Source organism: Physeter macrocephalus, chromosome 11 (genome assembly GCF_002837175.3).
Source record: "Physeter macrocephalus isolate SW-GA chromosome 11, ASM283717v5, whole genome shotgun sequence".
Classification (NCBI taxonomy): Eukaryota; Metazoa; Chordata; class Mammalia; order Artiodactyla; family Physeteridae; genus Physeter; species Physeter macrocephalus.
This window is the reverse complement of record NC_041224.1, coordinates 64,920,940-64,944,326: the sequence shown is the minus strand read 5'-3', so window position 1 is coordinate 64,944,326 and position 23,387 is coordinate 64,920,940. Positions and strand designations below refer to the sequence as shown.

General features: G+C 45.8%; 1 protein-coding gene and 1 pseudogene across 11 annotated transcripts in view; one reads left to right on the top strand and one right to left on the bottom strand.

Moving 5' to 3' along the window:
- Positions 1-3,210: 3,210 nt before the first annotated feature.
- Positions 3,211-4,611, top strand: LOC102974431 (sorting nexin-4-like; annotated as a pseudogene).
- A 6,274-nt stretch (positions 4,612-10,885) lies between these two features.
- The window catches only part of NEO1 (neogenin 1), a 256,124-nt gene continuing 243,622 nt past the window's right edge, over positions 10,886-23,387 (bottom strand). For 6 of the 11 annotated variants that reach the window (XM_024128779.3, XM_055088088.1, XM_055088090.1 and 3 more), the window contains 5 exons: positions 22,951-23,043; positions 19,339-19,497; positions 14,610-14,873; positions 12,203-12,339; positions 10,886-11,407 (listed from right to left, as the gene is read on the bottom strand). In XM_024128779.3, the coding sequence (XP_023984547.1) occupies positions 11,324-11,407; positions 12,203-12,339; positions 14,610-14,873; positions 19,339-19,497; positions 22,951-23,043 (737 nt within the window). In that variant the 3' untranslated portion in view covers positions 10,886-11,323. Of the gene's footprint in view, positions 11,408-12,202; positions 12,340-14,164; positions 14,369-14,609; positions 14,874-16,154; positions 16,204-19,338; positions 19,498-22,950; positions 23,044-23,063; positions 23,165-23,387 lie in introns of those variants that run through there. The other 5 variants (XM_055088092.1, XM_055088096.1, XM_055088091.1 and 2 more) reach the window with 4 other exon arrangements.

Here is a 23,387-nt window from a genome sequence, read left to right as displayed (position 1 = left end):
ACGTGGGCTTCTCAGTGCGGTGGCTTCTCATTGCAGAGTATGGGCTCTAGGCGCATGGGCTTCAGTAGTTGTGTGCCCGGGCTTAGTTGCTCTGCAGTGTGTGGGACCCACCAGGACCAGGGTTCGAACCCATGTCCCCTGCATTGGCAGGCGGTCTCTTTGCAATGTTACCTCATTTGGGGGACGTCAAATTAACTCTGTTATTTCTTTTTTTTTAAATAAATATATTTATTTATTGTCTGCATTGGGTCTTCGTTGCTGCGTGTGGGCTTTCTCTAGTTGCGGCAAGCGGGGGCTACTCTTCGTTGCGGTACGTGGGCTTCTCATTGCGGTGGCTTCTCATTGCAGAGTATGGGCCCTAGGCGCATGGGCTTCAGTAGTTGTGGCTCGCAGGTTCTAGAACTCAGGCTCAGTAGTTGTGGCGCACGGGCTTAGTTGCTCTGCGACATGTGGGATCTTCCTGGACCAGGGCTTGAACCCGTGTCCCCTGCATTGGCAGGTGGATTCTTAACTGCTGCGCCACCAGGGAAGTCCAACTCTGTTAATTCTTTATCGAAGAAAATAAACTTGCTACTTGCACGCGCACACACACACACACACACACACACACACACACACACACACACACAAAGAGAGAGAGCTTGACTGCCAAAAACCAAAGGACAGAGATAGAGAAGACTCAAAGTACCAGCAGGAATGAAAGATGGAACATTACTATTAACCTTTAAGAAGTGAAAAGGGACATAAGGGAACTCTATGAACAATAGTAACCAACAAATCAGATAACCTAGATAAAATGGACAAATTCTTAGAAACACACAACTGCCAAAACTGAATCAAGGAGAAACAGAATCTGAACAGACCTATAACAGGTGGAGAGATTCAATTCGGAATAAACTTCGCATAAAGAAAAGCCCAGGACCAGATGGCCTCACTGGTGAATTCCATCAAATGTTTAGAGCCACGAACACCAATCCTTCACAAACTCTCCCAAAACGTAGAAAAGGAGGGAAAACTTTCCTTACTTGATGAAGACAGTATTACATGGATACCAAAACCAGCTAAAAAAGTACAAAAGAAGAAAACTACAGACCGATATCCCTTATGAATATAGACACAAAAATCTTCAACAAATTCTCAAGTGAGGTGAGGTGTTTTACCTACTTTTAAAATACAGCGATGGGCTTCCCTGGTGGCGCAGTGGTTGGGAGTCCGCCTGCTGATGCAGGGGACACGGGTTCGTGCCCTGGTCCGGGAGGATCCCGCATGCCGCGGAGCGGCTGGGCCCGTGGGCCATGGCCGCTGGGCCTGCACGTCCGGAGCCTGTGCCCCGCAACGGGAGAGGCCGCAGCGGTGGGAGGCCCGCGTACCACAAAAAAAAAAAAAAAAAATACAGCGGTGCCAGTCAGGCTTCCTTGGTTTCGTTTCCTGACAGGTGGTTTTCTCCTGGGCCACCCTCTCACAAGTTTCCCTTCCAGGTCCCAGGGCTCCTCTCCCTGCTTCCAGGTTCCTGGTATTAGGCTTTTCCCCAGGGAAGCACTAGCTTCCCTTTTTGTTTGCCACTTGGGTTGTTTCTTGTCCTCTGTTGGGGAAGTCCCTTACTTTCTTTTGAGCAAATAATTTACAAGTCGTTCTGTTGTAATTTAGCCAGTATCTGAATCTTTCCTGCTTTTCAGTTCTAGTGCAAGCAGTGCTGGAAGAAACTCTGTTTCCTTTCTCTAGTGAATTCCCCACCATTCTCACGGGTACTTACTCTGTGACTGGCAGACGCTGCAGTCATGGTTGGAAGTTCCTTCCTCACTTTGCCAGATCACTTGGTCAGGTCTCTTAGCACTTTTCATGCTGGATGGTAGTTTCTGTCTGTTAAATGTCTGTGTCCTCCTCTAGACTGTGAACACATCAATAGAGACAGTCGTACTCATTCTGCATCCTCAGCGCCTGGCATGCAGTCAGCCTTCAGGAACCTTTGTGAAACCATGAATGATTTCCAGCTTCTAGGGTGAGGAAGACTCTTTTCTGACTGGCCCATAATATTCCTTCTCTAACACCACCCACCCACCCACATGGAGATCTCTTTGGCTTTAGTTCCAGCCAGGTTCCCTCCTGTGTGTTGGTCTAGAATGTTCATCAGCTGGTTCTTTTGCCATTTCCTAGGCAAATTTGTCTATGGGATCCTGATCTATCATTCTGCCTTCGAGAATAGATCCCAGCTCTTCCTGTCCGCTTACAGAAAGCTGCCCAGAATTCTCAGCTGGGGTTTGAGTTTATGGAAAAATCTCATCTTATTCTGAACTCACTAGGACTGACCCCCACCTGTGGCACCTGGCCAACCAAATGCAGCTCGATCGGGCCTAGCATTACCCTTGCAGTGTTCCAGGGATTTGGGGGAGCATAGCAGCAGCTCTGTGCATCCTCCATATCCTGGGGCCCCGGCACTTAATCCAGTGACAGGAGGCCTAGCACAGTCCTAGAAGCCCCAGCGCCATGCAGGATGGCTGGGATCTGTTCTCAAGGTATCTGATGCCCATGTGAAGCGGGTTAGCAGCCTGCCTCCGCACTGGCCTCCTCCTCCCTCCAGATAGAAAGTCTCATTAATTCCTAGACTCAGCTCAGCCTCACCTCTGCTGCAAAACCTTTCCGAGTACATGCTCTCAGGAAGGATTAGGATTTTGTCAAATTCCCCCAGCACTGGGCCACAGTGACTGCAAGTCCATCTTCCTCACCTGTCCAGTTCATTGAGTCAACACCTCTAATGTGCTAGGTACTCAGACGGAGAATACAAAAACAAGCATGATTGTTTTCCTAAAGGAGTTCACAGTGTATTAGAAGAGACAGAGGACAGGAACAGGAACCATCAGGTTCAGCGGACTGAATGGTTAGCCTGGGTGTTTAAAGATAAATAGAAATTTACAAGGCAGAGAAAGCCAGTAGTGAGGGTAGAGGGTAGGGAGACAATTTGAGGCAAAGGGAATAGTACAGAGGTCAGACTTCATGGCTTATTCTCTAAGTGCAAATTGGTCTGTATTGCTAGGGCCAAATTTGGGTCAAAGGGCAGATTAAGTGGCAAATAAAAGCCAAGAGGTAGAAAGGGCCACATTGGATTCTGTTTTGCGGGGCAGGTGACAGGGGAGCCATTGCACGATGTTGAGCAGGGGAGAGAGGCCAGATTTGAGTTAGAAAAATCAAATCAGGCCGCGCCGAACAGCAGCCATGGAGCACACACCTCCCGATCCTGAGCGGCTTTTGCAGCCTGAGCCCCTAGAGCTGGGCCACCCCGACACTGGGCTGGAGTCTGTGGTCAGTGAGGAAGCGGAGTGGGCCCGGGACAAGGGCCCCGAGGACAGCACAATGACAGAAAATAATTTTTGGTTGAAGAAGATAGAAATTAATGTTTCAGAAGCAGAAAAGCAAACTGGAAGAAATGCCATGAACATGCAAGAAACATATACTGCTTACCTCATTGAAACAAGGTCAGTTGAACATATTGATGGTCAGAGTGTCCTAACAGACTCACTATGAAGGCAGTAGAGTGAATTTGAGTTGTTGAGAAACTACCTTTTAGTTTACTATCCACATATTGTTGTGCCATCTCTCCCAGAAGAAAGAGCAGAATTTGTTTGGCATAAACTCTCTGCTGACAACACGGACTAGGATTTCATGGAAAGACAATGAATTGGTTGAGTAAACTTCCTCTTGAGAGTTGCTTCATATCCCATCCTCTGTAGAGACAAAATCTTCTATTTGTTTTTAACACAGGCAGGGTAACTGGAAGGAGACTGTGAATGAAACAGGATTTCAGCTGAAGGCAGACTGCAGGTTAAAAGCACTTAATGCAACATTCAGAGTGAAAAACCCAGACAAGAGATTTACTGAACTAAAACATTACAGTGATGAACTACAGTCTGTCATCGCATATCTTCTTCGAGTCAGAGCGACAGTAGCAGATCGACTGTATGGTGTATATAAAGTACATGGGAATTACGGGCGAGTTTTCAGTGAGTGGAGTGCCACAGAAAAAAGAAATGGGTGATGGACTGCAGAGTGCTGCTCATCATAGGGATGTGTATGCATCTTCTATTGATGATATTTTGGAAGATGAAGAACATTATGCAGATCAGTTAAAGGAGTATCTTTTTTATGCAGAAGCCATGCATAAAATGTGGGCTGTGTGCAGGAAACATGAACGTATGCAGTATGACTTGGAGATGGCTGCTCAGGACTTAGCATCCAAGAAGCAGCAGTGTGAGGAACTGGCAACTGGGGCCCTGAGAACATTTTCTTTGAAGGGAATGACTACCAAGCTCTTTGGTCAAGAAACTCCAGAGCAGAGAGACGCCAGAATAAAGGTGCTAGAAGAACAGATAAATGAATGAGAGCAGCAACTTAACTCTAAAAATCTGGAAGGCAGAGAATGTGTCAGAAATACTTGGGCTGATATTGAACGCTTCGAAGAACAAAAGAACCGTGATTTAAAGGAGGCCCTCATAAGCTATGCAGTCATGCAGATCAGTATGTGCAAAAAGGGAATTCAAGTTTGGACCAATGCTAAGGAATGCTTTAGCAAGATGTAATCCTGTGAAATGAGTTTCTCTTCAGTCAAAGTGCCCCAAAACAGAAACACAAGTAAATAAAAAAATTTAAGTTCCTACCAGTATACACAAAAATAAGTTGAGTAAATTCAGCTTTGATTGTAGTGTTAATACAGCACAAAAGGATTATTTTAATGAAGAGTAAATGTTACAATTTGAGGTTTTGGGGACTGGTGCCGATTCTAAAACATTAATTCGATAAAATATACCAAAAAATTGTCAGGCTTCTGAACCAATGACTGAATATCAAGATGTTAGGTATTTTTTAGATGTTCATTTTAGTGCCCACTGTTTCAGATCTGCTTATGTAGGGAGTTTTTTCCTAAGGTTGAATTCTTATCTTTATTTGGTAAAACCCACTAATCTGTTATAGGGGGGTTAATTTTTCTTGCCTTATAGTTGAGCTGTTTGGTTTGACAAAGCTCAGCAGAAACTTAGTGTGAAATCTAATAATTTCTCCCACATTCTTTAATGCCCCCAAACATTGTATACACTAGAAAATGCCTTCAATGTGTGTTTTACCAGAATTTTGATACTGGTCAAAAATTTTACACTGCCAACAAAGAAGACTCAACTTCTCAGATATATAGTGAAATGCATTGCTGTGATCTAGGAATTGGCATATAGCAAGTTTTAATTGAGTATGTTACATACAAGCATTAAATTCTCAGATAATTCTTAACCTCAGTGATGAGCCTAAATTTACTCTGCCTGGCTCTCTACCCATGGCATTTCAGGGTACAAAGTGTAGCATTTCAATGTATAAGATATACACAGTGAACATACATGTTAGTATCTTCGTTATTAACATCCTTTTTTATTGCTTGGCTGTAATTTTTGTAAAGATAAATTATATGGCTTGTGTGTGTGTTTTTGTGGTATATGTTCAGAAGCTAAGCCATCCTTGGTATTTTGCTAGCTTTGCAGAACCCTACCTGGTACTCATTATTACTAATTATGTAAAAACAGATTTCCAGTACTGTTCAGCGTTTGACTTTTTTACATGTTTAAAATGTTGCTGAAGTTTTGTGCTGTTTGCCAAACTCATGCAATAAATAAATGAAGTATTGTGTTATTTAAAAAAAAAAGAAAGAAAAATCAAATCATGTGGAGGCTGGATTGCCAGTGAGGCTGAGGTGGGGGGATGGGTCGATGAGGAGTTTGCCCAGTAGATGACCAACAGGAGCCAGTTTGGAGACATGTGAGAGAGAGAGCTGCAGGGTTTGCTGAGCCATGTACTGTGGTATTGAGGGAAGAGTTTAGAATGGCTCCCAGAATTCTCCTTGGGGAGACCAGCTCCACAAAGGTAGAGCCACTAATGAGGGGCAGGAACCTGTGTGCACACCTATGATGGAGTGATGGGGCTTTGCTCCAGGACACTGAGGTGGAGGGTGTGGAAATGTAACATGACTGCAACCCAGATACCAGCTGAGGTCAGTCTGCCTATTTAAACCTGGCTAAGGTGGATTGGGATTCTCACACCTTGACGTGGGAAAGGTCTTGTGCCCTCCTGTGCCCCCTGATTTCTGCGAACTCTCAGGTTTAAACTCTTTTGGTCACTTCTGGCTCTGAGCCAATCCCATTTTTGGTCACCCTCAATCACCATGCCAGACTTGTAGTCTATCCATCACCACGTCGACCCAGATGCCCCTTTCTTTGAAGGGAGAAAGCCAGTAATTTGTGCAAGGCCTTGTGCACATGGCAGACGTTATACAAGACTTGGGGAGTTGGATGGGTTTACGTCATGGAGGTGCAAAGAGCAAACCGCACTAAATCACCTCTCAGATCTTCTCATTCAAAACATTCTTTGGGGCACCTTAAGGGCAGCCTCTTCCCACCGTGGGCATCCTCCCACCTGCCCCTCATTCTCTCATCTTCTTGTTGGTATACCTGCTGCCTCCCCACCCCCAATTATTTCAGGAAATTCCAAATTCTTCTCACTATAGCACAGCAAGAGCTCCCTCTCACCCCTTCTGAGCTTAGCTCTGGGCCCATGTTTTCATTTCACAATCCCATCAAATCCATAGTTGAGTAAAAGAGCATCTTGGGATGAACATCATCCACTGTGCTCAGAGAGTAGTAATTATAGTCACAGATAACATTTTTTCAACATTACATACTTTTAAAAGATTATGGAAAATGTAAAGTACTATTTCCTTGAATTACTCTCTCTCACCTCATCCCCTCTCTCCCTCCCTGGTGAGCTCTCTCCTTTGGTAGCTGGAGACCCAAGGTGAGGAGTCAGGCACCTCCTGTCTGAGGCCCCTTGTCTATGGGTAGGGCTGGTCCTGCTTTACCGCCCCCTGCCCCATGCCCCCTCTCCATCAGTTTGACAGCTTGTTCAGTGCTGTTCTCCAGTCTCTCCTGATGACACCACACTCCTGGCAGGAAGGTGTCTAAATTCAGGAGGGGCTGATAGACTGGGGAAAGAGGGCATTTCTTCTTCATATAGAGCCTTGTTCATAGTGTTTGTCTTAGAACCAACTGGAAGACATCCTTGCACCCAGTTCATCATTGTGGTATCAGCCTCATTTCTTATAACTGTGCCAGGCAGACAGGTCTTTGTTATCTTTCAAGTTCACCCCAGGACACTAAAGGGCTATGGCTGCTGGAAGGGGAGGGTCCTGGCACCAGTAACACTAGAGACCTACAAGGATCCCTCTAAGGGAGTGGGAGGGGGTGTGTGTATGCGGGAAGCCTTCCCACACACTCCAGGCCATGAGTCCCCTAGCGTGTCTATCCATCCTTCTGGGAGACAAGCATCTGCTATTGTCAGAATCTGCCCTTGGCATTAGGCCTTCAGAGAGGAGTGAGAAATTGTGTCCCCACTGAGTCCACAGTCCAGTGGAAAAAGACTCAAAACAGATAAATCACTGTAAAATGTGCCAAGAGCTCCATCTAGGGATGCAGAGGAGGGTCCCCACCAGTTCTCTGGCTGTTAGAACACGGGGGTAGTGGTGTTCCAGATGCAAAGACTGAAAAGCGTGTCCCAGGTTGCCTTCCTCTGCTAGACACTGGGTGCACAAGGCGACAGCGTCTGGCCTGGGGCTGCGGCAGACTGGCACAGGCCCTGGCACTGGGAGCTCTGACTCCACCCTGAGGCCAATGGGGCATGGCTAATGGGAATGATGGGATTTGGGTTTCACAACGTACACTCCGCCGCAGAGCAGATGAAGTCCTGGGGCCGAGGGAGCAGTTAGTAAGGAGGCTGGGCTCTGTATCCAGCCCTCACGCTACTCCACATTCTTGGAGGGCAGGCCTATGGCTGCTGTGCTCCCCACTCACTATTCTGAGCCCAGACTCTCATACACTGTGAGAAATCTTACAGAGTGTTATGGACCGAATGTTTGTCTCTCTCCAAATTCGCATGTTGAAATCCTAATCTCCAGTATGATGGTATTTGAAGGTGATTATTAGGCTATGAGGGTGGAGCCCACAATGGGATTAGTGCCCTGGTAAAAGAGACCCCAGAGAACTCTCTCACCCATCTGCCACATGAGACACGGTGAGAAGACAGCATCTATGAACCAGGAGGTGGGTCCTCACCTGACACCACATCTGCCCTTTCCTTGATTTTGGACTTCCAAGCCTCCAGAACTGTGAGAAAATAAGAGTTTGCTGTTTAAGCCCCCTAGTCTATGGTATTTTTGTCATAGCAGCCCAAGCTGAGACACAGTGAATGCAGTCATAAGTTGAAACAGCCTGGGAAAGGTGGGGCTCCTTGCAGACACCCGCTCTAGGCATCACACACCTGTGTGAGGTGGGGGCGGGGAGGCCCGGGCCTAGCATGGGTCCCAGGCTGTGCGCCAACAGGACGAGCTGCTGCGCAGGACGCTGCCACAGCAGGGACACGGCCTACACACCATTCGGGAACGGCTGCGCTTTTTTGCCTGGGGGTGGGGGGGCGGCACCTGGCTCTTACTGACAGGTGTCATCTTTGATCCTCGGGCTCTCAGTCCCTGCAGGGGGGAGCAATGGTCATGGGGGTGGAGACAGGGACAGGGCTCGTCTTTGGGGCTGGAGGACACCCAGATCACACCACCTGGCTCATCCGCCACACCGCCCTGGGTGCCCCTCCGAACTCCTGCCTTTACAGTGACGAGGGCAATGGTGAAGTCCACTTGAGGATAGGAGACGGGGCCCCGAAGTTCTGTTTTCCTAGGGAAAAAGGAAAATAACACTTTGTCCAGACCAGAGTTTGATTGGATTAAAAAAAGTGTATTGGATTTCCAATACTAAATAAAAACATGAAATTGTTTTTCAAAAAGCCATAGAGTTTACAGCATCAACTACAGAAAAGGCCAAACAAGTGTGTACAGAAACTAGTCCCCAGCAGCCCTCCAGGTCCCCTTCCAGCAGGTGACAAGGCAACAGACACATTTGCTCCAAATCCTCCTGAAGGAAGCTGCTGGTGAGCAGCTCAACTAGGACATTACAAAACACACAATGGTTTAATTTCAAAAATCACAGGAAAATGTAAGAAAATGTATTAAACTGTGAAAAGGTGCAATACAGAATAACTTTCCTTTTTCTTAATTTAAAAAAATCCCCCAACTTTGAACAGTTATTTAAAAATAGGCCCCTCCCCCCACCCCAGTTCTGTGGCAGTATCCAGGTACCAAGGCCCTGAGGTAACCGAAGTATCAGGGTTCATGGGAGGGAATGCCCCGAATACCGAGCATGTTTCTTTGGGCAAAAGGTAAGACAGTTTCTGGGGAATCTAGCCCTCCTGGTGTCCAGAGTGTTCTGAGTGCTCTTTTCAGGATCAGTTTAAGTGCACTGGTTTCCAGAATCCGGCCTGGCACTATCCTCTGTGACCAGCTAGCAGGGCAACAGGAGTTCCAGCATTGCACTTTTCATTGCCCCCAATTAAGAAATAGAGTTCATTTTCTAGAAAAGCAAATGTGTCATAAGACCTAAATAGGGGAAATAACCAAGGTACGAAGGCAAGTGGGGCGCCTGTGTGTCCAGGGCAGAGCACAGGCCCCAGGGCAGGCGGGTCCGAGTGCCCACTGGTCTTCTCAGCAGCTGACCTCTTCTTGGCTACAGAACCAAAGCTCGATCCGCCTTCTGCACTGCCTACCACACTCTCTTCTAGGGATTTGCTGGGGAGTAGGGGAAGATGCCTGAGGGTCAGTCCTGTATTTTTTCTTAATAGATTCTTAATATTAAACAACAAAAAAAATCTCAGCTCCTTACATTTTTAAGAAAAAGCATACAAGAACCTCCTGCAAAGGCAAAGGCTTCTTGTGTGGCCAGCCTCTCAGCACACCTCAGAGACCTCCTGCTGCCCTGTTCAAATCAGGGGCTTAGCTGAGCTGCTGGGATGGTGTGCGGGAGTTGGGGAGGCCGCTGTCCCCGTCCACTGCTACGTACAGAACAATGTTCAGAAAGAAGTGGGGAGCCTCACTGGTGCTGCAGCCCCTGCCTGCTTCATTCTTGCTAACGCCTTCCCCACGGGGCTCTGAGGCGCGGAAGTGAGAGCTGGACTGGCTGAGGACAGGAACTAGGGAGAAGCAAGGAGTCCTACATGGGAACAAAGCTCCCTCCTTAACCTCCGATTTCCCTGAAGGGAACACATGGTAACAGCAGGAAAGGGTCTCTAACCTCTTCTCCGATTTCCCAGGAACTCGGCCAGGCTCATGCCCTGTCCTGCATCACTCCTGCAATACAGCGCCTGACTCCTCAGCGTGGACATTCTTATCAGGATATGACCAAGACACCAGGGCAGCTACATCCTCGAACCCACCTATTGCACAGAAGAAATTTTTAACTAGATCCAAATGAAACTCCAGTTGCAACTTAGTGACAATAGAGATGGACATGCCAGGACAATAAAGAAGATGCTTCCATTCTCCGCAGGCTTCTGGAAGAAAGTACAATGACTGAAACATTCACAGGACCTCAGCAGCCCCTCAATTTCCAGTTCCCAACCCCCCCAGCCCCCCCTACCCCAATACTGCAACTGCACAGAAACCAACAAACAAGTCTTTTCAATGTTACATTTCATTTAGATAGATCTGTAATCTCACAGTGATGAGAGGAGAAAGTCAGGCCTTTAATAATTATAATAAAAAAAATAAAAAAGCTTACAAACAGCAATGCAACATTTCCTCCCCCCCTCAAAGTGATGGATTAACAGCTGGTAGAGGATGCAATGACTCAGAATCAAAAATAAAAACAAAAACACAAAACAAGCCAACCCCTGGAACAACCCACACCGTCAATGACTTTCCATACATAATTCAAACAAGTAGTCAAATGTCAACCACTTGTGGAGAACACCACAGACTTCCTTGGTTTTTGATAGTGTTTTTCTTTTGAAGGTAAAATAAAATAGGACACAAATAAAATTGTACATAAATGCCAACATCTACACTCCATAAAGGCGATGCCGTCGCAGCATGAAGACACAGCCTGACCACAAAGTGAAACAGAGGTTGCACTTCTTGCCTCTTCCCTGGACACAAAATTTTGGCCCATGGTGCCCAGTCCTGCAGGGTATCTATCAGCAGGCAAAGGGAAGCTGCCTTGACACGGCGTCTTCCAGGCCGACCAGGAGAAGGCAGGCGGCCAGGCCTGGAGCTGGCCCCACGCGGGGGTGCTGGCCAGGCGGCCTGCTCACTCTGTGTTTTCAAGTGCTGTCCTCTCGTGCTCTGTACAACTCCTTGTTTTCAAGGCTAAGTCCCAAGACTTCTAGACTCAGGTCCGGAGTCATGTCCTGGTCAAGGTCGTCATGCTGTCGTGATGGCGTTTAGGTCCTTCATCAGTCCTTCCAGGTGGGCCATCTCTTTGGTCAGCTCATCTGGTTCATAGCTCTACAGAAAAGAGAACACTGTTACCAGGCACAGTCCAAGCAGCCATCCAGAAGGAGGGCCCTGAGAGAGACGTCAAAGCGTCAAATGGTCAGTGACAAAACTGCCTGAGAGACTGGACCACCTAAGCCCCTGCTGGCCCGGCAGCATCAGAGGTTGCAGGATGTGCCCAAGCCAGCAACCACTCATTTCTTTCCACTGCAGAATGCCTTTCCTCCAACCCACACTGCCAGGGTCACGAGGACCTCACAGGCCAGAGGCCCCGCCACTCGTCCCTTCTAGTCTCTGTTGGACCCAACACAGTTGGTATGTCCCCTGTATCTCTGGGCCCCAAGCTCTCCTCCTAAGAGAGTCCTGTACCTGGAAATGCAGAGGCAGAACATATTTATTGGAATGTGGGAGTGAAAGATCAAGAAGGGACCCTGTTGATTTTTGTTTTGAGAGCAACCATGCAGGCACCTTCCTCTCCAGCATCCTGCTCAGGAAAAGTCATGAAGGGGGACTAAGGGGAAAAAGAACACGTGGATGGTTCAAACCAAGACAAGAGGACCAGAGAGACAGGACACAGTTAAAAGGAAGGCAGGTGGGTGGGCTGGTGTGAGAAGCTAATCCAAGCAGATCAAACCCTCAGCACAGCCCCAGCTCACAGGAGCTGCTCAGTGCTCGCCTGATGAGTGAGTGAGCGATTCTGCCTCACACTTCTGGGCCAGCACAGAGTATCAGCGTGCCCAGCGCACTCTCAGGCCTTGGGACATGCACCTAGTCATCCTGGCGGGGCTGGTGGCCCTGCGAACTCACACTCTCGGAGTCTTCCAGCATCCTTGTGGTCTCCTGCACTTCAGGGGCACTGGGAACCACCACTGGCATAGGAGGCCGGCTCCTTCCTAAAGTCCCGATGGAGGCCGTCTTCACCGAGTGAATGTGATGATTTAGAGCTGAGGGGGAAAGGGCACCATCAGGTGTGTGGCTGAGCCTGCTCCCCAGACCTCACAAAGGTACCCAAGGTCCAAATGCTGCTAAGGGTGAGGGATGCACCCAGACCCAGGGCAGAGATCCTGCTCTGAAAAGGCACTGGAACAAGGTGGCAGGAGGGAGAAAGCAGGGCATCCAAGAGGCCAAACGTTCCATTTGGCTTTAGAAAGCTCATCTCCTAGTCCAGTTGCTCTCAAAGTGTGGTGGCCCAAGGGCCCCTGGCAGGATATCTGGGAGGTCAAAACTCTTTTCATAATAATGCCAAGACAGTTTTTGCCCTTCCACCAATGGTACAAAAGCAACAGTGGGTAAAACTGCTGGAGCCTTAGCACAAATTAAGGCAGTGGCACCAAACGGTAAAGTCATTCATGGACATGCATACTTGCAAGTTTAAAAAGAGCCAGTTTAAGATCATCGTTAATGAAGTAGCAAAAATTATGTTATGAAATCTCAACCTTGATTACACATCTTTAAAATATTCTAAAATGGAAATATGGGTAAAATACTTCTGCTGTACACCAAAGCATAATAGCTGTCTTCAATAAAGGCACTTGTAATTGAGTTGTGAGCTGAACTGCTGCTTTCATCATAAAACATCAATGTTAGTTCAGAGAAAGACTGACACACAAACTGGTTATTCAGACTTGAGCATTGGGCAGATATTTTCTAGAAAGTATTGAATGAAGTAAAGTTAGTCACTTCAGGGAAAACAATGGACAGTATTTATTTTCAATGATAAAATTTAAGTTTAAAGTGAAAAATGAGAATTTTGAAAAACTTGTATCTGCCACCATGAGCTTGAGAGCTTCCCAATACTTACAGACGTTGGTGATATTAATGAATGTATTTTTAGATAACTGTTTTACAAAATGTATCAAAATTCGGAGGATCTGTATAACTTAGTGAACCATTACTTTCCAAAGACCAACATGTGATGTTCAGTACCGCACAAAGTACAAGATATATGGATTTATTGGAACAGAGTACAAATAATTATATGGTTTCTGATTCCACATTACAAACAAACCTATAAGAAACTACAACTTGTTGAGTTTTGCTGTAGTATCAAAAAAGAATATCCACAGTTGTCTAAAAAGGTTATAAAAATAATCTTCCCCTTTCCAACTACATATCTGTGAGGCCAGATTTTCTTCAACCAAAACAACATATTGCAACAGATTAAATGCAGAAGCAGGTGTGAGAATCCAGCTGTCTTCTATTAAGCCAGACATTAAAGAGATCTGCAAACATATAAGACAATGCTACTCTTTTATTTTGAAATACTTATTTTTCATGAAAAATATGCTATTTATCTTAACATGATAGATTTATTGTTTTTTTTGTTTGTTTTTTTTTTTTTGCGGTACGCGGGCCTCTCACTGCTGTGGCCTCTCCCGTTGCGGGGCACAGGCTCCGGACGCGCAGGCTCAGTGGCCATGGCTCATGGGCCCAGCCGCTCCGCGGCATGTGGGATCTTCCCGGACTGGGGCACGAACCCGTGTCCCCTGCATCGGCAGGCATACTCTCAACCACTGCGCCACCAGGGAAGCCCTATTGTTATTTTTAAATGAATAAAATAGTTTTAAAATCTGTTTTGATTTCTAATATAGTAAATAACGATAGGTACAACCCATGTGAAGAAAAGCTCTTGTGCAGCTTCAACAGCTTTTAAGAGTTAAAAAGCATCCTGAGACCAGAAAGCTTGAAAACCAGTGATTTATTCTGAAACAAACCATCATAATAGAGAAAACTGTGAAAGAGTAGGAGGCAGAAAGCACGCCTTTGAGGTGAGAGGGCTTTTGTTGAGCTGAGTGAACTCGAGTAGTTAACTTTCCTTCTGCAGGGTTATTCCTCCACCTTAAGGTTCTTCCTTGTTTCCAAGTCTTGGCCTCCCTGACCCTTCTCCAGCTGGCAGGAACCCTATGGAGTGAGGCAACACTGGGAGGAGGCTGGGCAGACCAGGTTTGCCACTGGCTTTTACCACCAAGGACTCTGCACCCAAAACACAATTCAGAAAGTCAGCCCTTGCTCCCCGCCAAATTATTCTCTGGTTTCTATATGTTCCCAAAGGAGGAGCCTTTATACTCCGTGAGAGGGGCAATGCACCCTGTGACACTAAACTGCAGGGATAAGCTTGGAGGACATTTGCTTTGTTACTCTGCAAAGAAGAGGTGACTTGCACCATAGGCCAGAGCCAAAGGGCTCCTCCAGTGGTGCTGCTGTCCCCACTCACCTTGCTGGGATAGTAATGGTGTGCTTGGCAACGCTGGATCATAGGTGGGAGGACCTGGGGGAGGGATTGCTGGCACAGCAAAGCTCTTCAGTGGGTGGGAAGGGCGAACGTGGGCTGTAGGAAGACTCTGGCCTGAATCTTCCTCTTGGGAGCTGGCCAAGTAAGAGGAGCTGGTAGCACCTTCAGGATCCTGGTGATCAGTACAGCATGTTTGAGACGAGGAGGCTGGCATGGTGTCAGTGCTGGGGGTGTTTCGAACAGATTCTACAGCAGGAAAGTCCAAATGTTAGCATTTATTTTACCATTGAACATATGCACATTCCAGGGTTCTGGCTACCTCTAAGGGCTCCTGAAACCAGCTCAATAAGCACTTAGGATCAATGCTAGTCCAAAGGAACATGGATTAGCACCACTCTCAAGGCTAAGTAAGAACAGTCTAATCTAAGAGTCCCGAACAATTTTGTCAACCAGATGCTGGATTTGTTTCACCTACACAACCAAGTGGTCACAATTTTACAGATTTAAAGTTCTTCTCAGTACTCACTATGGAGCACATATCAAGGTTCCTGAGATGTTGTCTATTAAGATGTAAATAAGAACAAAAGAAGGGACTTCCCTGGTGGCACAGTGGTTAAGAATCCACCTGCCAATGCAGGGGACACGGGTTCGAGCCCTGGTCTGGGAAGATCCCACATGCCACGGAGCAACTAAGCCCACGCACCACAACTACTGAGCCTGCACTCTAGAGTCCGCGTGCCACAACTACTGAGCCCATGTGCCTAGAGCCCGTGCTCTGCAACAAGGGAAGCCACCACAATGGGAAGCCCACGCACCTCAGTGAAGAGTAGCTCCCGCTCGCCGCAACTAGAGAAAGCCCGCATGTAGCAACCAAGACCCAATGCAACCGTAAATAAATAACTAGCCTTTCACAGACAACATGTCTTACCACCAAGACTGGCTGGGTACCTGACAAGGACCAGCTCTGCCTGCAAGGCCTGGTGGTCACTGCAGGAGAGGCAGTGTCACAGGCCCTGCATGCTCTCTGGCTACTGTGCACACCCTCCCCAGAGCAACAGCCCCACAGCTCAAGTGAGACCTGGACAACCAAACAGTCCAGAGGTCTGTAAATGGCTTTAAGATCATGCCAGGGCTTCCCTGGTGGCGCAGTGGTTGAGAGTCCGCCTGCCGATGCAGGGGACACGGGTTTGTGTCCCGGTCCGGGAAGATCCCACATGCCGTGGAGCAGCTAGGCCCGTGAGCCACGGCCGCTGGGCCTGCGCGTCCGGAGTCTGTGCTCCGCAATGGGAGAGTCCACAACAGTGAGAAGCCCGTGTACCGCAAAAAAAAAAAAAAAAAGATCAAGCCATGAGGTATTTGGGGGACCAGAGAAAGAAAAAGCTTGGAGAAGGGGACAACTCAAGAAGAACATGACAAAAATCTCAAAATATGTGAAGAGGGGTCAGAGTTGTTCTGGAAGGCAGCATGGGGGGTAGAAAAAGCACTGGCTTTGGAGTCAGATAGACCTGAACCCTAATCTCTACATACGAGCTGAGCGAACTTGGCAGTCACCAAATCTCTGAATCTGTTTCTTCACCTATAAAAATAGGGAGAATAACACATAATTCACCGAGGATTAATTAAGAAAATGTATGTAAAGTGCTAAACACAGGGTTTGAGTAATTGATAAGGTTCTTTTCTTTGTAAATTACCCGAGTGCTTACTCTGAGCCAGGCACCATGCTAAGTGCTTTATACTCATTAGCTCATTCAATCCTCCTAGTAACTCATTAGACACTGGGAGGTTAAGCACAGCCCAAGGACACAGAACCGATGGACCAGGATTCCGAATCCCTGCCAGAGTCCCAAGTCCATGCTCCATCCACTACACATCACACTGCTCTTCCATGCCCAATACCACCCGTCCCCTGACTCTGCAGGGGCAGAAGCAGCACCAAGACCCAGGGAGACCATATGAGGAAGACCTTTCAAACAGTGTGAGCTGGTGCAGATCACCATCTCCACCCTAAGGAGGGGTCTGGAGGATACCAGCTCAGGGCCATAGGCTGTACCAGGTAGCCTGAAGGAGGGCCTCTCTTGATTCCTAGAGTCCTCAACCTTATCAAGGAAAATAAACCCTTTTAAGCAGTAATGCATGAGCAACCTGCAGAAATCCAACCTTTCCCTGCCTTTGTTGCTGAGATAGCAATGAATCTGTTCCCTTGGGCTCTCAGGAGATGGGCCATGGCAGTCATGAGTGCTATTCCCTTAACTTAAAGGCGTTGGGTCCCAGCAATGAGGGACTCATACACCCTCCCCAAGTGTTGAGAGCCTGGCTGTGATAACCCTCCCAGGCCTAGGTCACTTCTCGTCCTTTCCAGGGGTGTGCTGAGGACCTCACTTCTTATGCTTGCTCAGGTCAGCTATCACCACACCTGGGGAGCTGCTGGTCCCACCCTGTGTGATCCTGGGCCAGGTGGAAGCTGGTTAGCAAGGGTAACAAGGATGAGGAGAGAGAAAGCAGGCTCTAGCCTGGACCATGTCAGATTGTACTGGCAGATATGTTAGGTCAGCTCTGGGCACACAGTCCTACCTTGGATGTCTCAACTGCCTTAATTTGATACATACGCTTCTGAGGGCCAGAAATGGTGGGAAACGTGAAAAAGGAAAAGAGGGTTGCCTACATGAATCAGGGTGTGGAGCAACTCCAGAGGGCACCAGCACACTGTATTCTCTGTGAAGGGTGTGCCCTGAAATTGTGCAACACCTCTGGCACACAAGGGCAACTATGCTGTAACTAAAATTTCTGCTTTGGTGAGGGACCTACTTCCTGACTGACCTCTCAGAGTTGTCTAAAGACACACAAAGTGAACAGTGGCCGAGCGCTTGGGCAAGTGGAAAGCACGCTTTCTGCATCAGGTGGTAGTGACATAGTAAATGTCCAAGGAAAAGACACAGCCAATGCCCTCTAGAGCAAAGATGGCCCCGCACAAGGTCTAGTCATGCCAAGCCCACATCTACAGGTCTGTGGTAACACTGGGCTCTAGAAACACAGGAAAACACAACAGGAGGAGAACTTTGATCACTTCTAGATACCTGCTCTACATTTCAAATCCATCTTCAGTGGCTCCATTACAAGTTTTACCTTCTTTTATCTCCTCTGGTCATTAAAACAGGGAACCCTTTAGTGGTACAAATAGTTACTTTTCCTCTTTTTGCCTTCTGCCTGAATCCATACAGAACCAAGCTTTTATCAACACTGGACCACTTGGACGAGGGGTGGGCGAGAGCCCTATGCTTCTTGCCAACCTTCAACCCCCTCCTTGTCCAAGAGGGAGGAGGAGGGGGTTGATCTGACTGGGAAGACCCTGCCGTGCACTTAGGTGGGCCCATATCCTAGCGGGTGAGGCCTTTCTGCCTTAAAAATGGAGAAATAGAGTCAGGACACAAAAACCACTTTCTAAGAGCAGGTTTGGAGGGCTGCTTTCTTGTCTGTTCTATCTGAGATTATGTCTGTGAGGAAGCCTTTGGTTCTCCATAGCCTCCTGTAGTCTGTCTTTCCCTAAAGGCAGGACCCCACACCTGGATTTGGAGGGAGGGAGAGGCCAATTTTAGACATGAGTTCAAGCAGCATTCTCCAAACCAAGTAAAGGTTTGGGATTAGATAACTTTCGGAGTTATCAGGCGTCTCTTAATAAGCTTTGACCTCCATTTGATGCTTTGGGTATGTTTATAATTGATCAAAATGTAAAGGAGGAAGGGATGTTACTGGCAACCCAAGCTTCTAGCATGAAGTTTTGAGGTTCTTTTAAAATGGAATTCACTTGAAATTCCCTTATTTTCCAGAACTAGCAAAACTTAGTTCTACTAATAACATATGTAACTATTAAAAGACAAGTTTCAAATGATGGAAAAAGAGTACACTGTACAGATGAGAAGTGCGTTTTTTTGCACCTTAAAACTGAGAAGATGGAAATTAATTTTCAATTAATGAGGAACAGTATTTATTCCATTTGCTGTCCTCTCACCTTCACTTTTTCTTCCTTAAAATTGTTTTGATAAAGCTGTTTCTTAAGACTTCCAAACTGGGACATGTTAGTCTGGCAATGTATATCTTTAAATACACTGCAGATTGTTAGGCTAATTTCCTATCTATTTTTAGAGATGATCTATGCCTGTGAGCCCTTTCTAATTTCAGTAATCCACTAGGCAACCTGAGGTTTACAATATGCACAAGCTCAACATGGCCACTGGCTCTGCTGTCCCCAGTTGTTGCTCTTACTTTGGTACATGGCAGAAGTAAGTAATTAAGACCTAACATTGGAACTACCTTATGGCTGCCCTAAGAACCTTACCAACATTAGGCAAAGGCAACATCTAGTTTCTGAAAATCACCCAGAATACATTTTCCTTTCAAACTGGAGGATTAAAAAAATACACAAACTGAAAATATGACGGAATTAAGATGCAAGGTGATGGAACAAGACATGGTTATGTGATTAGAGTTACGTTTTTACTAAAACAACACCTTGCCCTAAGCACTTAAAACTTAGGGGAAAAAAATGGAGTGAATTTTATAGAAACAAATTTGAGTCAGTAACAGAAACGTTATGATAAACAAATAACACTGAAAAAAATTCCAAATCGTTCTAAGCAGGGCAAGTCCTCCCCATTGCAGCCTGCCGATGCTTTTCGGAATGCTTTCCGCCTGGGGCTCCATCCTCATCTCTCACCTGTGGAATTGGCCCTGTCTGAAAGGGACATGGATGTGCCAATGGGCCATGAGCTGCCCGGGTGGTAGAGATGACTGCGAGCTGGAGAAGCGAGGCTGCTGGAGTGGAAATGATGGTGAGGGTTATCGAGGGAATGGATGGGATGGGCACTAATCACAGCTGTGAATGAACACAAGACAGAGAAATGCTTAACATGCTTGCACAGACACACACATATCACAGTTCAAGAGCAGTTACCCCGCGCCCCCCTCCCATACTGTACGACCACTTCCTTGGCTTTTTGGCGGCAGATGGCTGAATTTGGACAATTAGCCATGGGTTTTATACTTGCTTTAAAAAATCAATACACTCCTATGCATATGTCCCTAGATATACACAGAAAGAAAAAACCCTGAGGATTTTTACTAAAATGTTAACAGTGATTATCTTGTGGGGAAGAGTAGTGAAGAATTTTTAAAAAAATTTCCTGTGGTTTATCTTTATTTTCCAATTCTTCTACAATAAATATGGATTATATGAGTTATTAAAAATATCTCCCTGAATATGTCATAAAATATAAATCCATAAGCAAACAAATGGTGGTTTGGGTATCTATTATTTTTTTCTCTTGCTTAAAAAGATGTAAGTCCCTTTTCCTTTGATATATTCCTAATTCATTCTGTCTTTTCTTACTTGCTGAATGAAGCATGAAATAGGTATTTAGGCTGAATGAATAAGTAGCTGTTTAATCAGTTTTCATCTTAAAAGGAATGCAAGTGGAACTGAACTCTTATGGTCCAACCTAGTACTAAAAGCATGAAACACAGGCCTAGGGCACCATCTCTTCCTGCTTCTAGTCTGGGAGCTCAGCCACATCCATTCACATATTAAAAGATAAACGGATTTTTCCTAAATTGCCTCTTTCCTTCCCACACTGGCTAAGGAATTCAATTTGCTGCATTTAGCAAACAAATCCAAATTTTCACACAGATGTTCCACACACAACTTTCTATGAAGACAAAGTGCTTCTTTAATGAGGCTTCATTATCGATCCCAGAGATGCAAACAAACAAAATCAGAAGCCCAGTTGGGGTATAAACTTTTCTTAGATACTCCCTTAGAGTAGCTGGAGAAGCAGAATGTTTAACATCAAGATAACCAGCTCTAAATCCCCCAAACAGATAAACAGGCAGGGCTGGCTAGGAACACATGGGATCTTTTTATTCTTCCCTTTAAGCAAGGACTTCACAAGCTTTGTGATAAAACTTAATTTGCCTTTGGAGTCTATTAAAATGTCTTGTCACCAAGAATCTCCCTAGATCTTTGGGGAGCCACTCAACATGACTTTGGTGAAGAAAATCCCAGTCAATAAAATAGAGGCCTTTATTCTGCAGCTTTCTCTTTGCCACGTGCAAACAAGCAGGTGGCACAACCAGCCAGGGACCCTGGAGCAGTACTGCCCCTCCCCTCCTCAAGGCATGGGAAAACTAATCAGGGGCTTTCCCTGCCATCAGGGATCAGAAGCTGCAGGTGGTCCCTTGGAATAAAATACAACTTGGAAAACCTGGCTGAGGAGAGGTCTTAGGGCAGCTTGGCAGTCAGCATCTCCTCCAGGGGAAGACAGGTAGTTTTCAGAAGTAGGGTGTTTCAGAATCAATGTTTTCCAGAATTAAGGCTAGGGTGAGGGAAAAAGCCTCCTGATTTTTATCTAGGAAGTACAACTTGAAAGTGTTTTAGGTACAGAGAACTCTCACAAAAGAAAAGTTGACTTTAAGGCATTGCCAGTTTTTCCAAATTAAGTAAATTAAAAATGTGAAAGTGCCTGTCTAGAATACAGTTGGTAATCATTAGCTATTAGCTGAATCAGAATCCAATGCTTCTGGTGCAAGGCCTTTGATGGAACCTCATCCTGACACCACCCAGCCTTTCTCAACAGTGCTCAGACATTTAAAGCCATGGTAGGTGGATGGGGGATGCAGACTCCAGGGAATCCCAGCTTGTGAAAAAGGACTGAAGCCACGTGGGGAAAAGCATATCTCTAAACCTGAAGATCACAAGTATATTTGGGAACCTGGTTTCAGATTCTTGAATTAAAGAATTCACTCACCCACCCAACTGCTGAGGCACAAATTAAGTAATACTGTACATTTATGCATACTCCTCCCACCACCAAAAAAAAGAAAAAAAACAGGAATGTTATCAACTAGTACAGCACATCTTTTCTGTGTAACATATTTTAAAGTAACAAATCTAGGAATAGGGTTAGTCAAATTTTACAAGTTTTAAAAATAAGCCAGTTCAGGCAAGAACTAAAGTCTTATATAAAACAAACAAGTAAGTAGTCAAGCTACCATCTTCTTATAAATCAAAAGCAACTGGAATGGAATAATTTACTATTTTTGGACACTTCTAAACCTGGGGACCCCATCCAGGGCATCTCTGATGAGAGGGAAACCGGTTTTCCTTGCACACTTCCAAGTACAGGCCCCTTTTTAAAAATCATGGACCCTAAGCAAAAACTACTTTGTGCAGAAATGACCTATTAGCAAATCGGCCCTTTCCCTTTCAAAGCTGATTTTAAGAATCTCATGCAAGTGACAGCGTGCGTGCAGACGTTTACACTCTCAGGGATTCCACCAGTTTCCAAGTATATGGTGCCATCTTCTGTGTGTAGGATATCTGTGATTATTTAAAATCTCTGTCACTTGTTAACAGGGATGGCTAACAGTTCTGAAATGGGACATCTTTTAAGAAATGAATAAAAATCCAAAAGCTCATTTAGGTTAAATTAAAAAGTGATCTTTCAGGATTTGAATCTAGGTACCTGACAGTGTTAATGTTTACTAACCTACTGTTCAGTCCAGAGCAAATAACTTCAAGATCAAATAGTTTTTTAAACTTGATATTGGAAGGCAGGTGGCTTCTTATCTCTCTAGAATGGCACAGAGGACCCTCAACTGGAAGTCCCATTGTGCCAGCTAATCTGAAAGGCTTTCCCACCTTTAAAACAGTAACAAGGGAGAAGAAACACTAGTTTAAAAATATAATTGGTCTGTCCCATTGCTTTTTGGTTTTTTAATCACAACAGTTAACTTATTTTGAGTTTCAAATATTATTAAAGGAGGCTGGGCAATTTTCATGCTTATCAAAGTGAAGCATGGGTCAGAGAAGGTTGAAAAATATTGCTTTAAAAACTCCATGCTGTCCACCTAAAACTCCTCTAAAATATAACGTCTATTAACTAAAAAAAAATTCCGCAGGTGCCTATCAACACTGATTATGTATCGGGAAGCCTAAGGAATACTGTGACATCTAGCCATCTTCAGCCCCATCTCTCCTGCAGAGACTTGATGTACTTTTAAAGAGACTGGTCACTTCCCTAATGCCTGGGAGACTTGTGGAAATTGGCTTCTTAGCTTATTTGCACTGAAATTAAAGAAGCTACTTGCAAGAATAAATATTAATTGCAAAATATGGCAAATGCTTGATACTTATTCCCTCAAGGTACCAAAGCTTTGGTAGATTATTTTTTTGTGTTAGGATCAAGTGAAGTCAAAGAGATCATTGACAGTTGTTCCCCAACATGACTGGATAGATTGGCAGCCCTCGGGAAAAGAGAAGCTTTTAACTTACGCTGGGGTGGCTGGGAGTCAAAGGGCATCATCATTTTTGGTCTCATTCCCCGCCTTCCAGCCAGTGTAGACATGCTGTCCTCTGATTCATGCCCTAGACATCAAATATGGAGGCTGGTTACAAACACGTGCCCTAGGCCAATGAGCAGCCTCAGCAGTAAAACATTTCAAGTGGGGGATTCAGGACTCACAAACAACAATGGGACAAGGTGTTTCTGCAGGAAGTGAAATAAAGAGGAAAATGACCATTAGCGCATTACAGGAGTCCCTGTTGAGTAAACTCAGTTGACACAACGCTGCCTACCATGCTTCATTGCAGGTCTGTGAGGAAGAGCAGCCAGACCAAGAACATGCTGAACACCACAATGAGAGCTGGGGTCCAACTGAAGGGACGGAATGAAATGCACAGACATAGGCTACGTTGTCTCAAATGCTTGA